The sequence below is a fragment of the Patiria miniata genome, unplaced genomic scaffold (assembly GCF_015706575.1).
Source record: "Patiria miniata isolate m_02_andy unplaced genomic scaffold, ASM1570657v1 HiC_scaffold_20, whole genome shotgun sequence".
Taxonomy (NCBI): Eukaryota; Metazoa; Echinodermata; class Asteroidea; order Valvatida; family Asterinidae; genus Patiria; species Patiria miniata.
The window spans coordinates 35,967,750-35,993,033 of NW_024037059.1; the positions used below are offsets into that span (position 1 = coordinate 35,967,750).

At 38.7% G+C, this 25,284-nt stretch overlaps 1 protein-coding gene across 4 annotated transcripts in view; it reads right to left on the minus strand.

The window, feature by feature from the left end:
• LOC119728880 (eyes absent homolog 1-like) overlaps positions 1 to 24,681 on the minus strand; it is a 107,694-nt gene extending 83,013 nt beyond the window's left edge. Inside the window, exons 1-2 of one of the 4 annotated variants that reach the window (XM_038201314.1) lie at positions 24,407 to 24,681; positions 3,475 to 3,536 (exon numbers count right to left, since the gene is read on the minus strand). In XM_038201314.1, coding sequence (XP_038057242.1) covers positions 3,475 to 3,536; positions 24,407 to 24,472 — 128 coding nt within the window. In that variant the 5' untranslated portion in view covers positions 24,473 to 24,681. The remainder of the gene's footprint in view (positions 1 to 3,474; positions 3,537 to 24,406) is intronic. The other 3 variants (XM_038201313.1, XM_038201315.1, XM_038201312.1) reach the window with 3 other exon arrangements.
• Positions 24,682 to 25,284: the final 603 nt, after the last annotated feature.

Here is a 25,284-nt window from a genome sequence, read left to right on the forward strand (position 1 = left end):
CACACATGTACTCCACCAAAAAAAAGATCCACCTTGCCCGTATCTCAATGGCGAACAGTAACAGTAGCCTTTCCTCCGAGTAACACAACAGGGATATTAACACACTAAATCTCTCTAAATACCCCAAATAGGGCTTAGGATGGCCATAATAATCAGATACGCGCAGAGCTGAAAGAAGAACTCATGTTTCCACCACTCATCAAGCACAATGATTCACTGCCTGTACAGAACCATCATGGGTCTACACACTCACCACTGTACAGTCAGTGATTTCTAGCCTAGTAATAGTAGTCAATACATACACATCCCATGTACTGTATTAACCCCTGGCAAATGGTTTGGGCCAACCCTCCCAATCTTCAGCCGACCAATGGGAACAGCTCGGTGCTGTGTCACCGCATAATCTGCGTGAGTGTGGAGTAGCGGGCCACAGGGCCAAGTTCTGTGGTCACATCTCAATGGATTTCTTTCTCCACACCTACTACCACTGGTACCAGGCACTGAGAAAGAAAAAAAAAGATGTGAACACCCCACTGTGCTCACCACACAATACACTGACAAGTGATGGGAGGTACTGGGCCCAGTCGCCCCACGGCCTCAGGCTTGATTCCTGGTGAGAAAATCAAGAGCTTGGACAAAAAAAAATAAAACCTTGCACATCTCTTTAGCCCATTGTTTCTGTTCCCTGCACAATAAGGCTTTCTTTGTCATGCTGCGGCCTCACAATGCTAGTCAGATAATGCTATCAAACATATGATAAACAAAGGGACAGTACCATGATAAACACTGGTCAGTAAAACCATGGTAAAACCATGAAGCTATAAAAAGGAAACAAACTAATAAGAAGAAGAGAAGTTGTTCTGGCTAATAAACAAAACAAGTACAGGTAACTTGAATGCTTGTGTCGTTCTATCTGTGTGTGTTTTTTCCTAAGTTATATTTCAATCTTTTTAGTCATTGTTTTTAAATCTTATTTTTAGTGTGTTAGTCTTTTTTTTTGCTGAAGATATGATGACTCTTCAAACCTCTATAATGTTATTGTATGAAATAAATTGGGCTTGACTTTTTGTTTTCATTATGTATTTAGTCATATAGCTTTTAAATGTAATTTGTATTTATTTTTTATTGCAACAATTTGTTTTTAAGGTTTTTAGTTAATTTTTAATCATTGTGAAGCATCTTGGATTTGGCGCTATATAAGATTATTATTTTTTATAATTACTTCTGAAGTAGACAAGAATGAAAACCTGTTAGCTCTTCCTCATTATTCTGACATCCTTTTCAATTTTACTGATGACAACTGTTTAGAGCATCAAATTCAAAAGTTCATTTTTTTTTATTTTGACGTCTAGAAATTGCTCCGTTTCCTCTGAAGTAGGGTCAGGAACTACGAGAACAGCATTTTTTTCCTTGTTTTTTTCCCTACATCTATGAACGCAAAACTATAAACAGGTCAGTGTAACAATATTTGCTATAAAACACCAACCCCCAAATCCATCCATTTCTGAAAAATAAGAGCAAAACAAAATGTTTTATTACCTTTAAAAAGCAGGAAAACAATAAAGACATTTTCCAGACAAAACCAAGGCCTTAGAAAGTAGAACAGGCCCACGAATTTACCTGAAACATGTACCAAACCATATACTGTCTCATCCCTTTGTCTTTTGGTTAATTAGGGACAGTCTCAAAACACCTGCACCAACAACTCCCACAGCACTCCATTATTTATTACAGTAATAAATTTATCAAGTGCCAGACATCCCATGATATGGCTGATGAGGAGACTAATGGTAAATTTTATATGCACTGGATGAACTGTTTGTTTAAGTGTGACAGTATGAATTTTGCTCTATCAAGATGTTTTAAAGGGCTGCGAAATACATATTCAGGATGTATTGCAAATTCGTTTGACATCTCCTTAACATATCCATCACTATGTATTCATTATTTGTTTCGGGGGATACTTTTTTTATTTAAAGTTCCGGATAAACAAATATACAAATTGTTCTTGTGGCTAGGTAGATAATGACAAAAGTAACTACATTTTTTTTCTGAGCAAGTCGTTTCTGCACTTAGCTGTTCTCAATAAAATTGGCCCAAAAAGATCCAATTCCATTGAGCGCCTATTCTAATGAAAGCAATGGATCTGTGTTTTTCAACAGCTATAGTTAAAGGGAATATACAACATTTGCAAACATCGAAAAATAAAACTACAAAGTTTTTGCGAAATACCTTTATAGGATGTTGGTAAATGACAGTCTAAAGCATCCTGTAAAATTATGGCACCTGGTGTGAAGTCATTTTCAAGAAAATGGTATTTTTGTAAAAAATTTCCAGCGGTGGTCGGCCGACCACCGTTGGAAAAACCTAACTATTTTTCAACTACTGCTCCAAATTTACCATTAATTCAGTCCAAATTTTGTTTGCTATTGGTAACATGTTCATGAACGGGTGCAGGCCAGCTAGACTGGTACCGTTGCGTTACAATTTTCCGGCATCTGTAAATTGATCCATTTTAAATTTAGTGGAGTCAGGGAACCAGACTACTTGAACAGTTTTGTTTTTCTTGGTTTTTCCAGCATTTTCGAATACAAAACTTCAAACATGTCAGTGTAACAATATTTGATCTATTATACTAACCCCTCAAATAGTTCATTTCTGAAAATTACAGCAAAAGCCAATGATGTATATTCCCTTTAAGGAATGGGAACATAACATTGCGAATCTACATAAGGTTTAAAATTATTACTAACAGCGATATGAGGTTTAAAATTCCTATAGCGAATGAAGTGCTTTGATAACTCAACAGGATAAACGAGTGAGTGCCTAAGGTGCAGGGTTCGAATCTTCACTTTTTGTTTCTAGTTTCCCAAAATGTATTTTCTTGAATTTTATTCTTTTAAATGAAATTGTACTGTTTAACCCAAACCTCCCTAACTCCACCAAAATCCATCTTCCCATTTTGGTGGATTTGGGGGGACTTGGTCCTGCAGGCCTGGTTTGACTAAATATTGATGAGTATGGTGGACTTGGAAGCAGTGTGATTGATGGATTTTGGCAGACTTGGTCCAGTACTTGGTAAAAGATAGTAAGGAGTTCGGGTGAAGTAGATGTTATTTTTCTTATTGATCAATGGCTCTGGGGGATATTTTTTGATAAGGGAAGTAAAATCAATTTGGCTGACAACTGATGCACGGGCAACGTTCCGTAAAAAGAGCAATAGAGTTTCTAAGAATAAAAGATAATTTGTTAGGCGAAAACAGTTTTTCAGCGAAAGGGTCATGCAGTGGACAGTGGACACGGCAAGTGACTGATTGTAAACTCAACGATTTGGTGTTTAAGCACATGGGAATATTTTCTGCTTGCAAGCTCCGTGAAATTCAGCCGCAGTTGTTACAGTACATTGGGTTGGTTTGTAAAACAGCACGGCAGGTTTTTCTGCAGTAACTGATAACATTGATTGTGCGTGCCTACCTTGTGGATGACTGTGTGTGGTTTTCGCTGGCTCCGTCACTGTCTGTCCTCGCTCTTTTTACCTGTAAGCCACACCAGGAAAGAAAATGATATGAGTCTTTGCCGTAATTCATGGTTTCAACTGACCGGGCCACGACACTTATCTTCTCCCTGCACCATTTCTTGTCTTTTCTAATTCTCTAAGCAAATTCCAGAGAATACATTTTTATGGCACTGTGTTTTTCCATTCCCTCTGTTAATCCATTTCCACGAATTCTTTCGGGACAGTCGCAGGAAAAGCCTAAGAGATTGCAAAAGAATGTCGCACTTTGCTGATTGTTTCAGTAAACACACCCATTTCAAATAAAAAAATTGATTTCACAATTGTGGTTATTTTCTGAGAATAAAGGAAATCATGAACACAGTATTAGCAATAAATCCAATTTTAGGCAACATGATCCCGTTTTATCAACCTTGAAGAAAGTAACCAACATATAGTTGCACTCTGAGGAATTAATGAATGCCAAAAATGATCCAACACAGCTAATTTTTATCCAACATATTTCCCCCTCAAAAACATGAGGGAAAACTGTTTTCTGCTGTACACAGATACATGAAAGTACTTCCAACTTCTGGGAACTGAATTTCTTTTATGATATCTGTTCTTTTTTCTGACCAAATTTTACTTATTTCCTCTAAGCAAAATTTAACAATATTCAAGCAGATTTTTGTAATCGTGCCCAGACACGGGTCGAAATTACAGTCAGTGAAACGTTGCTTTAAAAACTGGTTCATACAACGATCAGATTTCGCGCAAAAATAAACACAAAAGGCATGTAGGCATAGCCAATCTTTGCCTACACCGAAAAAGCCTGAAAAATAAGACATAAAAGTGTCTTGTGTATGTTCAGTAAGGATATCTAGTTTGATACATTATCCAGTATCGTCAGCCAAGCATTGCAGCGCACTCCAAATTGAGGCAGGTTTCTCGTTGGTTTTTTTTACTAGCAATTTTAAAGGTCTCGTATGGAAACTGTCCAAAACGTGGTAAATGGTGTTTGCCGTTTCCGGCCATGCGTAGCAGTACTCATCACGAGTCTCCCAGTCTCTGAGCTCTTGTGTTTTATATTAATCCACCTTTAACGGCCATTAATGTTGGGGGGGGGGGTGAAATGGACGCCGTTGCCAAACCCCTGACGAGGACCGCTGGATAAATGTCGGGACACGTTCTGGTATTTACGTATTGAGAGTGAGAGTGTGGGGCACTGAGGGGTTTGGCTTGACGATGCGATGTGTGTTACGTCCCAGTGACAATGCTACATTAGGAGAGTGTTTGTACTGACATTGATTGTTGAAGGGGTGTGTGTTGAGACAAGGGACAGGGACCAGTGTGGGGATGGAGTGGGAGCAATGGGAACGGTTCTAGCAGGCTATCAATGATGGGTCACTTGTAGGTAAACTGCTTAAAATTGTAACAAAACAGCTATGGGGTAGGTAAAACTTTGAATTTCAGAAATGGAAAACAGAATACTATGAAGCAAGTCATTTTAGGCATACACTGTAACAATGGGCTCCGTGCACAAGTACCCCTTCAACAGCCAGAAAAGGAGAGTTGGGGGAGACCTTGACTGGTTCCCGGTCCATCCACTGCGGACTTCGAATGTATCCAAGTGATTGGGGCGGGGATTAGTCTGGGAGACCATCAATAGAGAAATTTGAACGCTGTTTTGATTGCTTAGTTAGTTTAGCCCTCAAGATGATCAGTGCATTAAGGTTGAAACGTTGGGTTGTTAACCCACCAGTTCTTCTAACCAACTTTCAACTCAGTCTTTCTATTCGATGTTTCTAGTGCAAACCTCCATTGCTTAACCCTAACTCCCTTGTGTCTTTTACTGAGTACTGGACCAAGTCCGCCAAAATCCATCACTGACCCTGCTTCACATAATGCTTCAGGACCAAAACTGCTGAAATCCACCACAAGACCACCACTACTATAGGTGGATTTTGATGGACTTGGTACTCACGGCTTGCCTACCAAAAACCCCAAAATGGGGGGATGGAGTTTGATGGATTAGGGAAGGTTGGGGTCCATCAAATTGTAACGCACACTCTGAATGCATCTGAATACAGGCAAAACACAAACAATATTTGAAGAGATGATCAATGGATTTTCTACAGAACAGGAAAATTACCTCCTTTATTTATAAAACCCCTGTCACTACTGGACCTGTATCAGTGCCTTTGCATTATCTGTGTTTCTCTCAATGACAAAACTTGAAATATTCAAACAAACGACCTCTATACAGCTTAATTAATGAATACTAATCAAACAAGAGTGTACAAGCATTACATTCACTGTGTGGACTTCCGAACAAAAGATGTCCACATAAACCAGTTTTCAGACACTTGTGTGGACTTGCCCATGTCCACACAAGGTTTCCTCCTCTCTGGAAAACAGGTTTACAAGCATTTTGGGGTTAGGTTCATCCGTCGTAAAATGAAGAGAAACACTCAATGGAATCATAGTAACAAATTTGGGTTGAAAGCGTTTTCACAGTGTGAGTAAACTGATTTTTTTCACAGGTTTTTCTTAACTACACGAAAACAAAGGAATGTCCACACTAGTTATGCAACGTAAACACGTGTGTTCCGATAACAGTTAGAGACCCATGACTTTAGCACTATCATCTGCACAAGAAAGTTCCGATTCTTATTAAAAAGAACTTCCATTTACACCAAGCACACATCAATTGGCCAATTTCCTCTTTAAACAATTGAAATTCCCATGTGCTGGAAATTTTGGAACCCCAAAAGGAGTGACTATTTACACAGAATAAAAAAAAAAATATTAAAATAAAAATCAAAATCATCCTGTTCTCGTCAATTGGGCAGACTGACACAACTCTGCCGTAGGCTATGGGAAGGGCGACGGATTGGTGTGTAGGACAATGGCACAAGGCACGACGTGAAAGTACAACAAAGTACGGCGACATTAGATGCACTTTGGTCGGACCAAAGTCGGGACAAAGGAACTAGAAGGAAAAAAAGAAGAATAAAACTGGTTCCCAGCCCAATCACATCAAAAAGGCTTGCTTCACTTAGACATAACTCTGATGGTTAGGTACGCCCATTTTTAACGAGGGCCTTTAATGGGGACCTATGTGACATTTTTTTTCACAGTATACAGACTTTAATAAAATGAACTATTTTACTAGCATGAAACACGCAGCTAAAAAGTTTTATTCACCATTTGCTGACCTGAATTATTCGAAAAAATCTTCTTTATTTTTACACAAAGTCGGTAGGAAAATATGAAAAAAGATTCTATTGTATAAACAAAATTAAAACCATTTAAAAAACCTTATTTAAATCACTGCAAAGTACATGGAAGTAAAATGTGAAAAGTTTAGGTTAAGGGAAATCCTGTATATTGGGATTTTGGAAATTATGATGATTGTCACAACATACTGACTGAAACGTTGTCTACGTCAGGTACGTTATTTTTTTTTTTTTTTACAAGTGTCAATTAATCTGAGAACAAGCTATCTAGAGAAAGTCACTTTTCATGGTGTATGCAGAAAGTGCTCATATTATGAATCATAATTTCAGTCCGGCACTGATGATTTTGTCACCCAACGTTTCTCACGATGCCTTTAAACACCTCCACCGGTTACCGACAGACATTTCAGGTATTGTCCCAGCCTGAAACCAGAGGCTGACACAGCTGGCGCCCAACCAAAACTTTCAGTGTTTTCTCATCTTCGGGGGGAGAAAAAGCCAGTCAAGCAAATGGGCCATAGCCATTGGCTCATTAGCCTCCAAAACAGCGCCACCGTGTGACACACAGCAGGAGGGATGACAAGTTTAGAATAATTACTCACACGCAATTTTTTTTCTTTTCACTTTTCGGTTCCACCCTGTGTCGTTATTTTTTCTTTTCTCTTAGCTCACTTTTTTCTGTCTTCGTTTTTTTTTTTTTTTTTTTGACGAGGAATGAGGAGTATCTGTGGCATGTCTCAGGGGTTGATAACCTTGTGGAAAGGTTGGATGAGATCGATGATAACGTGGGATTCTATAAATGTCATAATACGAACAGAGATCTAAATATTTTCCTTATTTTGGCGCGATAAAACCAAAATCCTTTGCACGAGAAGGATTGGCAGTATTGCTCAGCCAAAGAAAATGGTTTCTCATGTTGGTCCTGATAAATATGAGGGTTTTCTGTAAGGTTGTTTAAACCATTAGCTCCTTTACTACATTGTATTACATTTTATTACATTGTGTTCATTCACTGATGATCCATAAAAACCACAGAGCGCTCAGGCAGTTTTGTGCTACATTGAGTAATAGACAGGAAGGACTAAAAGTTTAAATTTACAATTTATTTTTAAGTGTTCATCAAGTATACTTTTGCTTCTGTGAAGTTTTGGAGTGTTCAATTGAGCAAAAATATAGGAGCAACCGACAGATGTTTTTTTTTCATATTTGTAACGTAAAGAAATTACATATGGAAAACAAGATGCAATAACTGGAAAGTCAAAAAGAAATGTCTTCAAATTCCCCAAACTTAAGCAAAAGAAATATGTGTGAAGTAAGGTAACTTTAATGATGAAATCGATTATACTTGCCTTTTAAAAAGTCAACAACTCTATCAGAATAAGCGAGTACAAACAAAAAACCTACAGCCTTTTCAATTTTATATTTGCATCTTGATTGAAATGCACTGAATTCGTATGGACAATATGTGTCTTGCCATAATACTGGATACATTAACGATCACTCAAGCCAACAACCTTTAATCAGTGGATTTCAATAATGACGGGGCAAAAACTCCCTCCCCTAAAAACCTCTCCCCGAAGAGCAAACATTACTAAGCCGCCGTAATTGCAAAGACATCCTTTCCAAAATCTGCGATTTGTGATCAGAATATGGAATCTATTTCCCCCCAGGTGTGTTATCAACTTGTCTTGGTCTGTCCGAGGCATGCCGCCGGCCACTGAGGAAATTTGATTTGCTGGAACATTTCCTCCGTTACAAGACTTACAAGCGCGGCCCCAACAAATTTAGTTCTGTGTGACCTGGTTCTTGTCTAACCTAGGGAAACAGCAAGGCGTGGTTTGAATTTCCGACTGTCAGTTCTGCGACTCGTCAAAATATGACAAATATTTGACATTTGTGTGGTGGAGAAGAAAGAAGAAGGAAAAAAAAGTTTCTGGTTGAGGGCTGAGCCTTGAGTGATAAGTACATTGTCTGCCGTCTCTTCTAATCGGGCATCGCAGATGACTTTTAGAGTGACGAAAATATCCATAACCTGTTCATAGGTCCGATATACGAGTTCGGTTCTCGACTTAAGGAAACACATGCTGCTGAGTCTAGTTTCAAATCTGCAGCTTGGGAATTCAAAATATCCCCTACTGTGTGACTCTTGAGGGGAAAAAATGTTCTCAACGAATCTGTGAACAACTGCGGTTTTAGGAGAGTGGCAAGGGCAAGTTAATAAAAAAGAATTGGCGCAAATGAAACAGTGGCACATTAGGCTATACTCCAAAAATCGAATAAATCATGCCGGTCAGTGAAATCTTGAATCTGCATTTTATCCTTGTATACACAGACATCTTGATATGACACTATATGTTCATATTGAGGAAAATGCTCTTCATATTTTGTGACACAGTGCTTGTCCACCAAATAACTTTGCCAAAAGAAGCATTGGGATCAAAAAAGAATTCAGATACATCAAAATGAAACTTCCCCCCCCCCCCCCAATATGCAAGCAATCAAGTAACACTAGTAAAACCATTTTAAAACTTGTGAATTATCTTACAGTAAATAAGAAGTATGACAATCTGATATAGGAAAGATATACACTGTAAAAATGTTTGGTAAAACACCGTGGGGCAGTATTATTTGCCCAACATTGGTATGAAGTTACCGTGAGGTATGGTTGGTAAATTCGGGTAAAAAATTGACCAACTATTGAGAAGAATTTGCCCAAGAGTGTCGGTATATCAGCCAACATTGGGCAAAAAAATACCCAGACCCATTTGCCCATCTGTTATTTGAGTGGTGAGGTCTCAAAACTGTCATTCTCATTATATGTACATCAATATAATGAGACAGATTTGTCCTCTTTTTAAGATGATAATTATTTGAAGAAGAAAAATGATCATCTCCATTTGATGGATTCATTCAGTTTCCTACCTCCATGGTCAGATGACCACCTCTAAGCCACTTCCTCAAAGAAGTGACCATTTCGTGACTCAACTAATTTGTGTTCCCTTCAGATTTTCATGGAAAATAATATTAACAGGGTTTGCCTGCGAAATATTAGAAGGTACTTCCCAAAAGCTCTTAACGTAACGACGTAATTGAATTAAAAACGGCATCCTTGGTAGTTAATCCTGGAGGAAATTAAACACATATACAGACAAATTTGTACAAGATGACATGAGAAATGCACTTCAAGTAACTGCATCTTTTCAACTACTTGTATTTGAGACTTTAACGAATATCTGACAATTTGGAAGGAATATATTTCATTTTAAGACAAGATAAGTGGTTCTGAACCACACATACTCACAAAAGAGATTTATTCACATGGTGCTACTGCAAACGTATCTTGTCTTAGTATCTTTCCACCATGCAAACCTTCAAATCTCACATTTCATTTTAGTTTTTACATTGAACAATAAGAAGCACAACCCATATCAGGTTTTATCTGTAAATTTAAATTTAACTTTGCAGCTTTTTAGAGGTCATATTCATGTGTATTTGTCATGTTTACTTGATAGACTTTGTGATCCGCTTAGTCTAAAAATCTGCTTAATTAAAGACGATTAATCAGTTGCTAAGCCAGGTTCGCGTTTACTGGTTCGGGCGAGGATAGCGCAAAGTACGCACGGCTGATTTTTTTTCTACATGTGTACAAGGACATAGCGTCTTCGCATGAGCATCAGGCATCGTTGGCAATGCGCCCCAATGTCTCTTCCAGTGGTCTCCCCTAACTCTCCCTTCCTTACCGTTGAGGGGGTAACTTATGCACGGAGCCCATAGACCATATTCACGAGGAAGCCATTTTCGACTGTGTTCCCTGAATCTATTTTATAAATTGTAAACTGTTGAATGGGATGGTGCCAGACTATTCTTACGATTGGAGTGCATGCCAAGCCTGCACTTTCAATTTTTTCTTTTTAAATGTGGCTTAAAACATAAGGGTATGTTTAATCACAAATTTTAATTATTCATAAAAGTACACTCAGGTGTTAATTTGTAATGAACTTTTATTTCATTGTTTTCATTTCTACATGCAAGTTCTAAAAATGAAGAGTTTACCTTGCTTTCAATGTAATATGGCTGACTCATGAATAAACTACATTCAGTTTTACAAACATGACACGAGTGGTCCAGACCAATGTCTCAAAACACACTACACGAAGCCAATGGAGTTTATTACAAAAAATTAAATTAGTTATAGCCTGGCTTCCCTGTTTTATTCCACTATTCACTGTTAGGGTCATTCTTTGTCACGTGTGTAACACACCCCTTGTTAACTACATCTGACATATTACTTTCACTGATTCATCATGTTAGTACTTTTTACTCCCTACCTCAGCATATAGTTTCTACTTTCACAAATTGTGTCAAAATATTAGGATGGGTTATCAAAGTTTGGTCAACTGAGTTACATCAGACGTACAAATGTTATCCGGCCCATGCCAGAAATTCACGCTTTTATCCAAAGTTCTAAGGACACACACACCCATACTTACTTAGGAGTAAGACTATTCTTTTGTGATTTACAGCATGCATGAATAATGTACACCCTCTGTTTTAGTTTTACTAAAATGGGAATAGTTCTGTGGTCACGTGTGTGACATTTTGATTGGTCACGTGTGTGACATTTTGAACGGTCACGTGTGTGACATTTTGTAATTAAAATTAGGCTAATGTATACACGGAAAGACCAACTTATGAAACGTCTTAAGAAACTTGCATCTTTACTTACTAACAACACATTTGTGAACAACAATCATTTTTATTACATCACATAGGAAACTTTTTTCCCCCCAAAAATAATTTAGTTTCAATTTATGAAGAATCGCCTTTTACCTCCTTACCTGTCAATCTAGTTTCTATGTCGACTGCTTGCATGCTGCACAGTCAATTTGTTTCTTCCCTATTTACTGGCATGTTAAACTTGAAAGACTGTGCACGTACGCTACTTTTTTTCTGAAAAAAAAAATGCACACGGCAGGAAATTTAACTGGACAGGTGCTTTTTCCGGGGAGGTACGGTTTTCCTGTATTTTCTTCCTTCTCTGATTGAACAGGAAAAAAGGTACGGAACAGGTATTGAGGTAGGTCTCTACACGGCATTAGCTAGAATGTTTTCATACACTCTATTTTGTGTTTTAATATCATTCAAAAACATGTACAGGCCCTTTTTTCAATTATGGCGATAAAAATCATCCTGTTTTTGAATTTCCAATAGTTGCTCCCCAAGCTATTTTCAACTTTAAAATAATATTTGTAGGTCTAGTCCATTGCCAGATCCACCTTTAACTTGTTGGCATGTAGCAGTACAAAATGTGTACAAGCAGTGATACAGTGCATGACTTGCAATACCAAAAAAAAGTAGACACAATTTATTGTGTTGCAAACAAAAGCGCAAATACTAAACAAAAGCAAGGCAAGACTGAAACTTATGATGTCACTGTTTCTTTTTAAATGTAATCAGTGTGTGTGTGTCTTGGGACGTGAAGGGAATTACCAGTTTTATTAAGCCAGTTCAGAAACAAAAACCAATGGAATGACAGTAAATTCGGTGGAACGAGTCAGTAATATGATTACATGTGGGTTTGATATTAAACAAATGATAGGAATTGCAGAAAAATCTTTTGTTTTGAAATACTAACTCTCCAAAACAAACTGTGGTTTTGGTTTTCTAAGAGCGGTCTTTTCCAGTGAATTTGAAAGAGGAAACACAAATTCAGAAAACTGGGGCATTACCTTTAGATTTTTGGACGATCAATTCTAGTGTTGGGTGAGTAGTCAATTTTTCGACTTGATAAATCGCAAAGAAATTACTCGCGAGTACTTGAGTACTTGCGATACTCGCACAGTGGTAATTGTTTCACCCCTCGACCGAACTTACATGTAGTTACAGAGACAAACAGTGCTGAATTGGTTTCGATACTTCCACGCAAGCGTTCAGTAACTGACTTCTATTAGGTCAGAAGCCACACATTGTTCAAATTTTGCCGAGATTTTTATAAACGACCTCAATCTATCCATCCAGAAAAAAGTACTTGCTTGATTTCAATAAAACTGGACCATAGAACCCATCTACTTCACTTGAAAGAGTCCTCGGATCTGAATGTTTGGTTTATTAATAACCCTAACCTTCCCAAATTCTCCAAAATCCTCTTTGCAATATGGAGGATTTTGCAGGATTGAGGCTAGGCCTATATGGCCAAAATGTGTGGCTAATTTTGGAGGATGCATTGTGTCAAGGTCTTTGGCCGGACCTTGTGTTGTTTATGCTCAGCCGTGCATAAATTTAGGCCTAGATTATACTTGAAATCCTCTGCACTGCTCCAGGATGTCACTGGCTCTGCCTCAACATATTGACAGTGATTGCTTAGGGATGTTGCAGGATTGAGGCAGTGGTCACCCCTCCAAGGACCACATTCAAGAACTAACAGAGGAGTTTGCAGGATTGAGGCTGTTTGCAATTTTTGCATGAAGGCAGTTGGAGGATTTTGCAGAATTGAGGTTAGATCCTAGCAAAAATATGTGGGGAATTAGGGTTAAAGAAAAACAGAAGTGTTCTACTCATTGCATGGGTTATTGCAAATATAAATGTTATGTTTTTAGGTAAAATCAGGAAGGTGCAAAAACCAGAGGAAAAAAAGGGCTAGATTTTCAGCATTATTGATCAACTTTTAGCTGTACCAACCCAGTTTTGCGTCTTTAGCCGCATTCGCATTGGACATAATTCTGTAAAAAGTAACTGCGAGAGATGGTTAGCTTTCCATTGTAGATATTGTGCAGTGCGTCCGCATTCGATTAATTTTGGCCCGCGAAAAGTCATTCATTCCATAAACATTTATAACACAACGTGCTCTGCCAGAATGTTCCGAGGGTGCCTTGCTATTAATGTGCAGAACACAGCAAAAATACGGTAGAATCTCACGTACAGTACATGTATGTAGGCCTACGTTTGTGAATTGCAGAGGTCAATATAACTTAAGTGACCCACAGGAAGTCAAGTAATCATAACGTTCGTTTTACATAGCAGTGGCCATCCGCAAGGGACTTTTCAGTGATGTAAAACTAACAATGTAATTCTTTGGCCACCCAGTCTGGCCCCGTTCATCTTATGCTGCGAACCTGTTAAAAAAATTATAATCAACACAAGTTGACACTTGACAGATTGGGAAGTTTACCAGCTGTCCGCACTGGACTTAATTTGGTTAAGTTGACAATAGTCTCATTAAAAGAATGACTTCAAATAATTGAACTTATTGGGTAGCTAGTTTGCGATTCAAACTCACTCTTGGAGGACGACTGAATTACAAAGGAGTGAATTCCAGAATTATATAAACAAAGATGTCAGACGTAACTGGGACAGAAAAAAAATAAGACCCCAAATTTATAGAATAACCCAGAAGAAATTGAAGTAATGCCTTTCACTGTTGCATCTTAAAGACTTGATCCAAAATAATTTACAACTCTCACCTCCAAATCTTGTCAAAAATCACACCACCTGAATAATTCTATTTATTACGCTACTTATACTTCACTCTAGCTGGTGCTTTTCCAGTTCATTAGCTGCACAGGGCTTTGCCGTTTGCCCATTTCAACTCATCCGTGATTGATCCCATTATTCAACAAGGCATAATGTCCCTCTTGTTCCCCTCAATTCAACAAACGCCCCACAGCTATTGTCCAAATACGATTATTACGCTATTTATGGTTCAAAATCCACCCACCCAGCATTCAATCTTCAACAATAACACACTTTCCAATCCATGCGTGAAGGTTGTTTATGTATCTTTTATTCACTTTCAGCATTTTTTCCCCCGTATTTTAATTAAATGCTACGGTTGTCTGTTCCTAACAATGGGTTCAGATCGCTTCAGTTGTTAGCGAGGAGAAGTCTGGTGTCACGTTTCTATTGTTGCTTTCTTCCTGCATTTACCTATGCATTGTTACCAACAGAATTGTGGATAGGTGACTGCCCGCTTCTGACCACGGAGGTATGGTGATCCATTTTTAAGCCACCAGGGTTCAATCTCTTAGAAATTGCTGTTCAAATTTCTACAAAAAAAACACAAGCTGAAATATCAAGGAAAGCGCCACCCATTAGAAAAAAAATTGTTCATTCTGTATCCATAAAATTTTATTTCTGCTACATCATGTGTGTCGTGAAGTCAATGTTCACAGGCATTTATTAAACAAAATTTCTGTCATTTTGCTATGGACTGTTAATTAACAAAACTGCCAAAGGTTGTTCATTATGCCTGTAAATAAAGAGGATTTCAGAAATTATTTAAGTTCATTTTTTTCTTCTTTGAAAACACAATAATTTATCCAAATCTGAATTGTTTAAAAATGTGAATCATGTAAATTCTGTTTTGTTTTACAGCTGAAGCGATCACTCAAAGGATACAGATTTGAAAAATTGACTGAAAAAAGTTACCAGAAAAACTAAACTGTACAAGGAATGAAGTGTTGACAAGTTCTTAAGAATCAATTCAACATTCCCCAATAGTGTCATTCCATAAAAGTGTCATTTAATAGAGTTAATTATCAAAATTACTGTGCTAAGTTAATTTATGAGCTAAGCATACATTGGCCGAGTACCAGTCACAAACACTATACATGCGATGACATTTTGGTTGGTAACCTCATTTCGCTTGGTAAATATTTTCAATGCTTTGCAAATTTCTGTGCTTGGCATCTCCAGAAGAAAATTGGGCCTTGATGTACACATATACTTTGTTTCTAGTTGCTGATACCAGAAGCATGTTTTTCCTACGGCCCAAAAAATTGTGCTTCATTGTTGATCTAGATTCTGCATGTAATAAAAAATAAATAAAAAGCAAGAGGAGCTACAGGCCAAGTTGTCCCAGTTTGATTCTGTCCTGGGTCCGGTCTGACACAGTTTTGTTTTTACAGCGCAATTCTTTCACAACAGCTCCGAGCTAGAAATCAAGAGAGAATGGGGTCACATATTGGCGGCTGGCTGGCTTGCATGGGGCCTAGGGGGGAAGAGAAAACGTCCCGATGCATTTTAGAAATGACTCTCTTATTATTATTAAGAGCTGGGGCACAACATCTAGAGATTAGATTGAGATGTCGGAGAAATGGAGAGGAGGTTATCGCTCTACAAGCAGTAATGAGGGGAGAACAACAAAGCAAATCTCCAAGCAAGCATCTGGGTCATTCTATAAATTTAGGGTCCAAAGTGCGACGTTTTTGCTGTCCCTGTTACCTTGATACTTTGTGAATTTCTCATTCAAGTATTATTATTATTAAGAATGACTTTCAACTATTCTTTATTTGTTGGGTAGGTAGTTTGCTATTCACAGTCAGTCTTGGAGGATGACTGCATTGGGGAATGCACCAGAATTATAAAATCATAGATGTCAAATGTAACATACACAGGAAAAAGTGGACACCAAATTCATACATGTATATATGGAATGACCCATCTAGAATTATTAAATTACCCATATGACTCCAACCTTTGGTGGAGAATACTCAAATAAATTTCGGACAAAATGTACAGGACGAAGATTTTTAACTTGGATAAATAATTAACTACAAGAAAACATACTTTCACAATGTTTTGTTTGAAGAAGACACTTCCTTTTCAAAGGTTTGGTTCAGCATTTTTTTTTCAATTCGTCTTTTTTTCTTCAGTTATTTGGTATTTGAAAATTCTTTTGTCCTTTGCCCAAATTTCAATGAAGACTTGTAAGAAACTTTATTGAAAAAAAAAATCATTTTAAACCAAAATCATTGTCCTTATCCTTGCAATGCATCATTACATAATTTTCGAACTACATGATACAAATATGCATAGAGAGAGTAAATTATTTTATCATTTTGCATTTTTCATTCAATTACATTGAATATTGGGGAAATATTGCATACCTTGCAATCAACTAACAAAGTTATTTTGATAGAACCTTTGAAATGACATCAATTATACATGTAGATGTCATTTAATATGAATCTAAAGTATGATACAAATCTAGATTAACTCAATGTGTGTTTACATTCACATTCTTGAGACATTCACCAACATTTGTAATTCACTCAGACTTTTTTTTCCTCATAAATTTATGCAATAGCCCAGAACGTTGAACCGATAAATCCAGATGTAAAACCATTTACAAAAATCCCTGAATCACAAAGGGCAGGAAAAGAGAAAAAAAATTAAAAACCAAAGCAGAAACTACATGAAAGATGAAATAATCCCAGCAGCACAGCGTGTCTCTGTGCTATTACAGGAGTTCATTCATCATGGTCATTGAGGAATTTTAAAAGCTTTTTTCCTACTCCAAACACTCGTCCTTTTCCCTCATATTTTTTTTTTCTGTCTGTATTTGGGCATCTATCATTATCTTCACAGGCTGGATATTTAGGTACATTGCGGTACGGAGATGTCGGTAATAGCTTTTGCTGCGGCGTGGGTGAGCGCTTGACTGGTGTAGTAGCATTAATGGACATGGTGCAGGAGGCTCTCTTAGGATTTGCGCATCACTCGCCGGAGAGAGTCAAGCGTAGTCCCATTAAAATACCACTCATCTTCGGCACACAGAGCTGCCACCGTAACGGGGGAATTGTTCTCCGCAATCACCCACACTGCGACCATCTGTGCCGTGAATGCCGCACTCAGTCCGCACTGCTTGCACCAGCGTGCACGCTGTTTAGTCAAACCGCCGTAGCATCTTTTCAGTATTTGCCCGGGACCCCGATTTCGCTGCGCAGTTGCTGACAAGACTAATATTTGTGTTTGCGAAATCAATTGATCAGAGCCGTCAATCCGCAGGTCCAATTTTCATATTGCTTGGCGGGCTACAAAATTAAACATTTTTAGGGGTAGGCATAGGAGTGTGATGCGTCAGTATAGGATTGAAATGAGTGGAACTTCATTGGAAAATGGGCAGCAGAGGTTAAATCCAACAAAATAGAAGTGACATTTAAGGAAATCAAAACAATAAATTGTATTTATATTGCCTACCTGAATTCAACTTGTGAAATTCAGCTTGAAATCAGAATTTAAACTCAATCCATTTCGGTTGAACTGGTAAAATGACATCAGAAAGATACCCAAACCATAGAGCTAGGACCCAAACCTATAACTATGACTCGCTTTCAGTTTCAAGTTTTAAGTTTCTATTTGTGCACAGATTCATGACACAGAAACATTCTTTAGATTTGGTTTCATTAAGGTGATAATATCCTTAAAGAAATGCCTGCAAGGTTTAATTAACATTAAAACATTGTTTGCTATGTTTATCATAAAAAGCAGTACAAATTCATGATGAAAAATGGGGGGAAAAGCTGATCGTTTTTAGTATTAAATAGGAAAAGCTGGTTGAAGCAGTAATGCCCAACATAGTGTAAGATGTAGCTCGCAGGCCCCAATCATTAAGTATAGTTACAGGCAAATCCAATCGAGTTATGAACAATTTTCGCGGCAGTCTGATGAGCGCAAGCCACGAGCGCGGCTGTCTGCATATAGGAGATTTGCGGCCGGGGAGTGTTTCGCTAGGGAGACAGCACCGCCATCCGGGCTTTAAGTGCATAGCCCAGAGCAAGATTTCTCATCACTGCCGCCGCAATCGTGCTGCGGCGCACACTTCGGCGGAGAAGGTTGCATATTATGGGATCAGAGGGGGGAAAAGCGGTCCTCGGGCAAGATGTACGCTCGGCTGTCAATCACTCCGCGTCCGCTGGACGCAAAGGTTTTTTGTCTGCGGTTATTGTCGTGGCACGAGAGGGAAATTGATGATGGTAAACATGGTTGGGCTTACAGTCTGAGTATTAAGATAAGTATCTAGGTGTATCACAATAACCGGACAGGACATGAATACTAAGCATGTGCTGCCTTGCAGAAAAAAAAACGTGATCTATGAATCAAACATTGATAACAGCGTTCAAATCTCAAGTATTGATGACACAACTGCTTTGCATATGACACACCTGTGGCAATTGCCTTCACTGACTAAAAAATGGCATGTAGATGACACGATTATCCTTCAATGCTTTGACAAATTCTCCACGATTACTCAACCGTATAACTTCTAAAAATTAACCAAAATTACAAGCGGAGTGACATTCATTTTGCAACTCTCATTCATATGTGAGGAGGGGAAAAAATAATCAATGTCGCACCGGAGCTTTTTCTTAAGAGAAAACTAAAAAGCAAAACAAAAACCATTTTGCGCAAAATCTGTTGGAAGTAGAAACATGTTGAGCTTAAAATTGCCCCTTCTGGGCAGATACTTTTTTTATGAATGCACGAACTCAACTTCTTGGCAGGCGTACAGTGCACACTGATTCTGTACAGGGTTACACGTGCACTGTAAATTCTGTACTCACAGAAAAAATAAGGAAAATTGGTAGATGCCCTTGACAAGAAAAACATTTGACAAGGAAATATGCACTCCCCATCCTTATTTGATGTACATAGTGCAAAGAGGAAAGTTACTTGCAGAAAGGTGCAATGCAGAACACTTTTCCGAACTTAATGCCAAAGTTAACTAAACTCAAAAACCTCTCAACCCAAAATTCAGTTCCCGCAATATTTTTGTTCTCGTATGCCAGGCCCATTTCAATTTACAAGTACTCAAACCGGATTCCCGACAATTTCACATACCCTAAGCCCGGGACGATACGTAATTCCATTTTCAATTTCTCATGATATTAAAGTGCAACTCGTATCTATTTCAGGGTCCGGGTGCCCTCAAATTCGATTAGCCCATAAACACTACTGGATTTTCACTGGCTTTGCTTGTCAAGAACTGCAGTTTATGACAGACTAGTATTTTTTGGCAGGTTTTTTTTATGTTGGATGAGCACTGGGCTTGAACAAGAAAGTGAAAGTCCCAAGGAAGAAATTCAATTATTTTGGAAGCTCACTTTGGGTATAAACTGGGCCATGGGCTTCAATGCCCTCTTTCAATATATTTAAAAGAGCGACTAGTTGCAGCTATCTTAGAGAAATGCTTCTCAACATTTTAATATGGGAATAAATGTGTGCTTTGGAGGTTTTAAACACTGTGTTTAAGACCGGTTGGAGTCTGGATGCTGAAAGTTATGCTCGCCGAAGGTAATTATCAGCATCCAAACTCCAACCGGTCTTAAACAGAGTGTTTAATACCGACCAAGCACATATTGATTCCCATTCATAAATACCTTTTCGGTAAAAAAAATCCACATTTTTTGGTTCATAAGTCAAAACAAGTCAAAAATGATAAATTTTCAACAATTTCGATCAACAAAATACCCCTCTAGCTATACAGTGGTTAAGGCCCTCTGGTAAACAACTCCTTATAATCTTATGGAGATTGAAGCGCGCATAGCGCTTACTGCGTGATGTGGGGCACAACGCAGATGTAGTGTGAATTTATAGGACTATGAAATACTGACTCACCTATAGTATTGCACTTGCCTACCTGAGGATTGTGAACGTTCAACCAATAAAACGGTGCTGGCACCGGATTTCGTAGGAATCATAGGAATAGAAAATTTTCAAGGGTAAAATGTAGTAATTGATGGTTTTCGGTTTTTTTTCCTCATTTTTCCAACAACAAAAAAATGAGGGTAGGGGCTGTCAAAATAGGGAAGGTAGGTAGCTGGAAGCAGAAATATTTTTTTGTTTGGCCTAAGGAGTTTTTGAAACTTTGGTTTGTCTCCCACTTTGCCTCCATGGCTACAGAATCATTTAGAAGTTTCCATGTCCAAACAAATTAAAATACTCTTAATGTTGGCATCATTTATAGCAAATTGATGTTCCTGATGCCGAAATTTGACCTATACTGAACCAGAGTCCCCCAAGTAAGGTGCCTAAAACAGAAGTCATCTGAAGTCGGGCAGGTAGCCAAGGCTTCGCAAACCCCCTTTGCTGGATGTAATGCCAGCATTCCCATTATGTACAGCGGTCAGCGTTTAGCATCCCATTTTTGCTGATGACTGCGCGAACTTGAATAAATCATTGATCGAGGGTTTCTGACCAGCTCCGATCCGTCTGCTTCAGCTGCAATTCTCCAGAAGAAGCTCAGGCATACATTTCCTTCAGGTATCCCGGAAAAGTATGCAATCTTTGATTCTCAATAGTTTGAAGTTAAATTCAAATGCTGAAATTTTGACTGTCTGTGACTGTTCAAACAGGAAGGTTAACATGACATGTGTATTACTTGTAGTTTAGATCTTCCATGTCTATTTCCACACAGTTCAATATACCTTATTTATTAGAGGGCGATGGTTTGTTATCACTTGGATAGGGATGAGTAAATCTTTTTAGCAATCACTGTTACTAAATTAAACTAACAAAGAACACACTCTGAGGTACCTGCAGTGCACAAGGTTAATACAAACTGGTTAGTCCATAATCTCAACAATCAATTACTGGCACCTAATCCCCTTTAATCCCTTAATCCACTTGTCACTGTGTTTGCTTATTAAGGTAACTGTTAACAGCTTCCAGCCTGAGCAACTAAATGGAACAATAAAGCATTTAGCTTGGGGATTAGCCCCTCACTGTACATAAACTAACATTATCAATGTAACAAAAACTAACATAGGAAGTCTTAAGATTTTTTTAATAACTCTAGCGAAAGAAGAAAAAAATCAGTTGGGAAAATCAGACCAGTTCCCTATTTTTGGTCATATCAAATCAAACCCATTCATTTTGTTCCACAAAAAGGATAAATCTATGTTAAACTAATGTAATTTTCTCTCTTTTTTTCATCAAAACCCTGAACCATTGCTGTGCCCATGCACGTTGCAGCAAAATTCATGAACCATTGTGTACAACTGCTGCAGTACCCAACGGCAAACTGTACGGCCGTTCTACTAAAGCAGACATCTTCAACAGGGTGAAAAAAACCTCCAAACATAAGAGGTCTCTACAGCACGGACCGGGGCTAGGAGCTAAAAGCCTAGACCCAGAGTGTTCAATTTGATTATGTCCATGTTCTTGATGGTGCGAAGGAGTGGCGAAAGGTTTAAATGCAGCTAAATTGATAGCATTTGACTCCCAAGGAGAGCACCTGATCTGAAGGGTTGTGAACTCCCCATCAACCCCCCCCCCCTCCTCCTCCAAATAAAAAAAAATCATACAAACTTTTCATAACCTGTTTTTTTTTGGGGGGGGGATTTTATGCAACTGAAGGGTATACAATTAACTTAGAAATTTTGTAGAAGGTGAGCTAGCTGTTACCATAGAGAAAGGACACATTTACAAATATAATTTTAGACAAATCAGGCTCCAAGTTGTGTAACCATGTGCAATGTGCAGCAGGAGAATGACTTAATTATTACAAATTTTAACCGAGTGATAGATTTTGCTTTTCCACATTTTGCCCTTCCCCAATGTAATGCTCAAACCTTCCAACAAAGTGGTTGACCTGAGCTCAATGAAAAGAAAAAGGATTATTGTTTCTCTTTCTCACTTCCGCATATAAGAGAAGAAAAAGAATATCGAACAACAATTTAGCCCTCTCAATTTTTTGTGTATAATGATGAATTTCTCACTGCACCAGGACTCAAACTTGTTTTTTGTTTGCTCTATGATATGCTTGAGAAATCCTGTACAACACAGAACACAATATCAAAAGTAGCATATAATTTTGAGAGAGAAAAACAAAATTGGGAAGAAAACATCAACCACAACAGACTACTTTGTAGGAAACACTTTTGTAGGCTATTTTTCAAAGTATAATTCCCCACCGCAATAGTCAAGACACTTTTCTGAGGTCACGGCGGCTCAACTGGGCTTTCCTTTGATGAAGCTAGTTTCATTACGGTCTAGCGAGGCATTTTCCCAGTTTGGATAATAGCACTAAGCAGGTTCAGCACAACAGACCCGTATTCATGGATCCGCGGCCAAAAGAAACACAACACCGCAGCACAAACTCGGCCACAACTGGGGTCTATTCTGTTAAAGGCTGACCTCCACCTTAACATGGCGGCAAACTTTCCCTCAAAAGAAGTGCAAATTTGCACGGTGGGTTTCTGTAGAAGCGACTGGGCACGCTCGGAAAACAGAAAAGCGGGCGGGTTGGACAGAAGAAGGTGTTCCCAACAATCGGAATGAGTGTGGAAATTCTTTGAAATGAACCTTCCCATACAATACAGTTTAACTCACAGCACTGCATACATGTAGTTTTTACAAAACAAGTACAAGCATATAGCTGTACGCTGTACTCCGTACCTTTGGTTGTAACAGTTTATGATCGCAGCCCTTTCTGGAATAGCAAGGGACAACCGTTTGCAGCAATTTCCTCTGTTTACACCCCTGGATGATAAAACCACTCAGCATGTATGCATAACCCAATTCAAATACTCGTAACTCACTGACCACAAAGCAGCCCCAAACTAGAACTCGGTCGGAAAAAACGGGCGGTGCAATATGGCGGTATACCCCTCCGATCCCAATTTCATTTTGGGCTGAGCAAAGTAATAGATCAAAAGAAACAGCGGTACATGTATGGATGTATAAAGCAGGACCCTTAGTCAATCAATCACGTTGGCAAGTACAAGTGCACAAGTTTAATCCATCATACATTTATGTTTCTTTTTTATTCTGGCGTGTAAATGAACAGAGTGGTTTTGACGAGGGATTATAGTGCAATCATGGTTGAGAGATGTGTTTATGTATCCGTCAGCGCTGAATTTACGACACAGTTCTACAAGACATTAGAGATCATGGAAATTTATGTCAGTGGAAGGAGTCTACATAAACCCAAATCAGTCCTATTCAAGGTAGATTGTGTGCTGGTACAATGTACCAGAACATTATGTACTTGTAGTGCATGAGGGTCGGTGGAATATACTGTGGCATAGGTTGACTACAAAGTTTCCAACTAAACAGCATTCCCAAGACTTTTTTTACTTAACGTGACATGCTTTCAAATTACACTGAATGAAAGGAACCATGATTTGGGTTTATCTGCAATTTTGCACTGATGAAAATCGAAACAATTCTGGCTTGTCAACAGTAACACTACTCTTGAAATTTTCATCGCTTGTCTTTTGAAAAGCAAAAATATTAATGATGCAAACATTGCATGCACATCAAGTTCCCAATCAAAGCAAAACATATCCCTACAATAAACACAGTTTAACATAGCCCTACATATAAGTTACACTTTAACATACACTTGTATTATTTCTTAAATTAATTATAACTCTACAATTAATAGTAATTCATCAATACCTTTGAAATTTGTTTATGTCTTCTAGTAAATTATACACGCATGGGTACAGACCGTAGAGTATGTAACACAGAATACAAATTATTATTTAGGATTTGAAATCTTGATTGCCACATTTACCAGCCAAATGCCAAATGATTTTTGTTGTGGGAATTCATGACATGTGTAACAACTGAAGCTTGTGACAGCTGAATGGGTTAGGGTTAGTGTTTATTCTGGTGGAAAGCACCCATGATGAATTTAGTGGGACACTGCGTGCCGTGCCGTGCGCTGCGGCTTGCAGCAGCTTGCAGCTTGGGGTCTGTAGGAGCACAGATCCCTGCGGTTGTGTGGCATGATAGATTAATCACTGCCGTTCAAGACCTACTTGCTAGGCAGCTTGTTAACACTCCATCCATCATTGTCAACGTACACATCGCACCAGGACTCCAGCGGAATCAAAGAATTCAACTTACACAAATATTGCCCCAGAAATATGGGGGGAAATGTGTTTACCTTGTGAATACAGCAATCTCGGGCGATCGGCGGCGGCGGCGGGCGCAGGGGTGAGACATGTATCATAGTGTGGTTATCCAGTCAAAGATGCGACCTGCGGTTATCGTCACTGTCGAAGGACGGGTTGAAGGACAGCCGAGTCCGGGAAAAAAAGTCCAAGAATCCCAGTTTAATTGAGCAGAAAGAAGTCACATTGTGCTTGGGAGTGTGACAAGCTGTACACGTGACAATCCATAGCACTTATTGATGTGAAGTTTTTTTTCTATTTTTTTTTTTTTTTTGGTCTGGCTGTGATTGAAAGTGCCAGGCGGGAGCTAATCGCCTCACAAAGCTTCCATTGGGCGGCGTGACAATTGGTTATTAACACTGGCCACAATGTAGCATTCAGGCGAGACTAGAATGCCTTGCCCGGGCCCGAGTCACTCAGTGTATACACACTACCACAGTGCAGACTGGGGTGCAGTATACATGTATGTCCGTTCAACCTACCTCACACACTACCTATTATGCGGTTAGCCACGCCGATTCCCCACACACACACACACACCATGCTCCAGATTTTTTTGCTTGGTCTCGCACATGAACCCAAACCTTAACAATAACCCCCACGAAAATTTAATTACCGCAGTCCGAGGCGATGATAAATATTTTGGTCATAGGCGCAAGGGGGGGATGGAACACGACTGAAATCAATAAAGCATTGTCGCACTGGCAGATTCAAACACCAAAGGAAAGAGAAGGGTTGGAGAGATGAAGTAGAGAGTGCCTGTGGGCTGTACATACTAGCATGGCTAGAAAAGGCGTACATAATTACCACCTTGGCCCTTAAGGCGTTTTTTTTTTCTTTTTCTGTTCTGTCAGGCTCCTGTGTTTTTTTT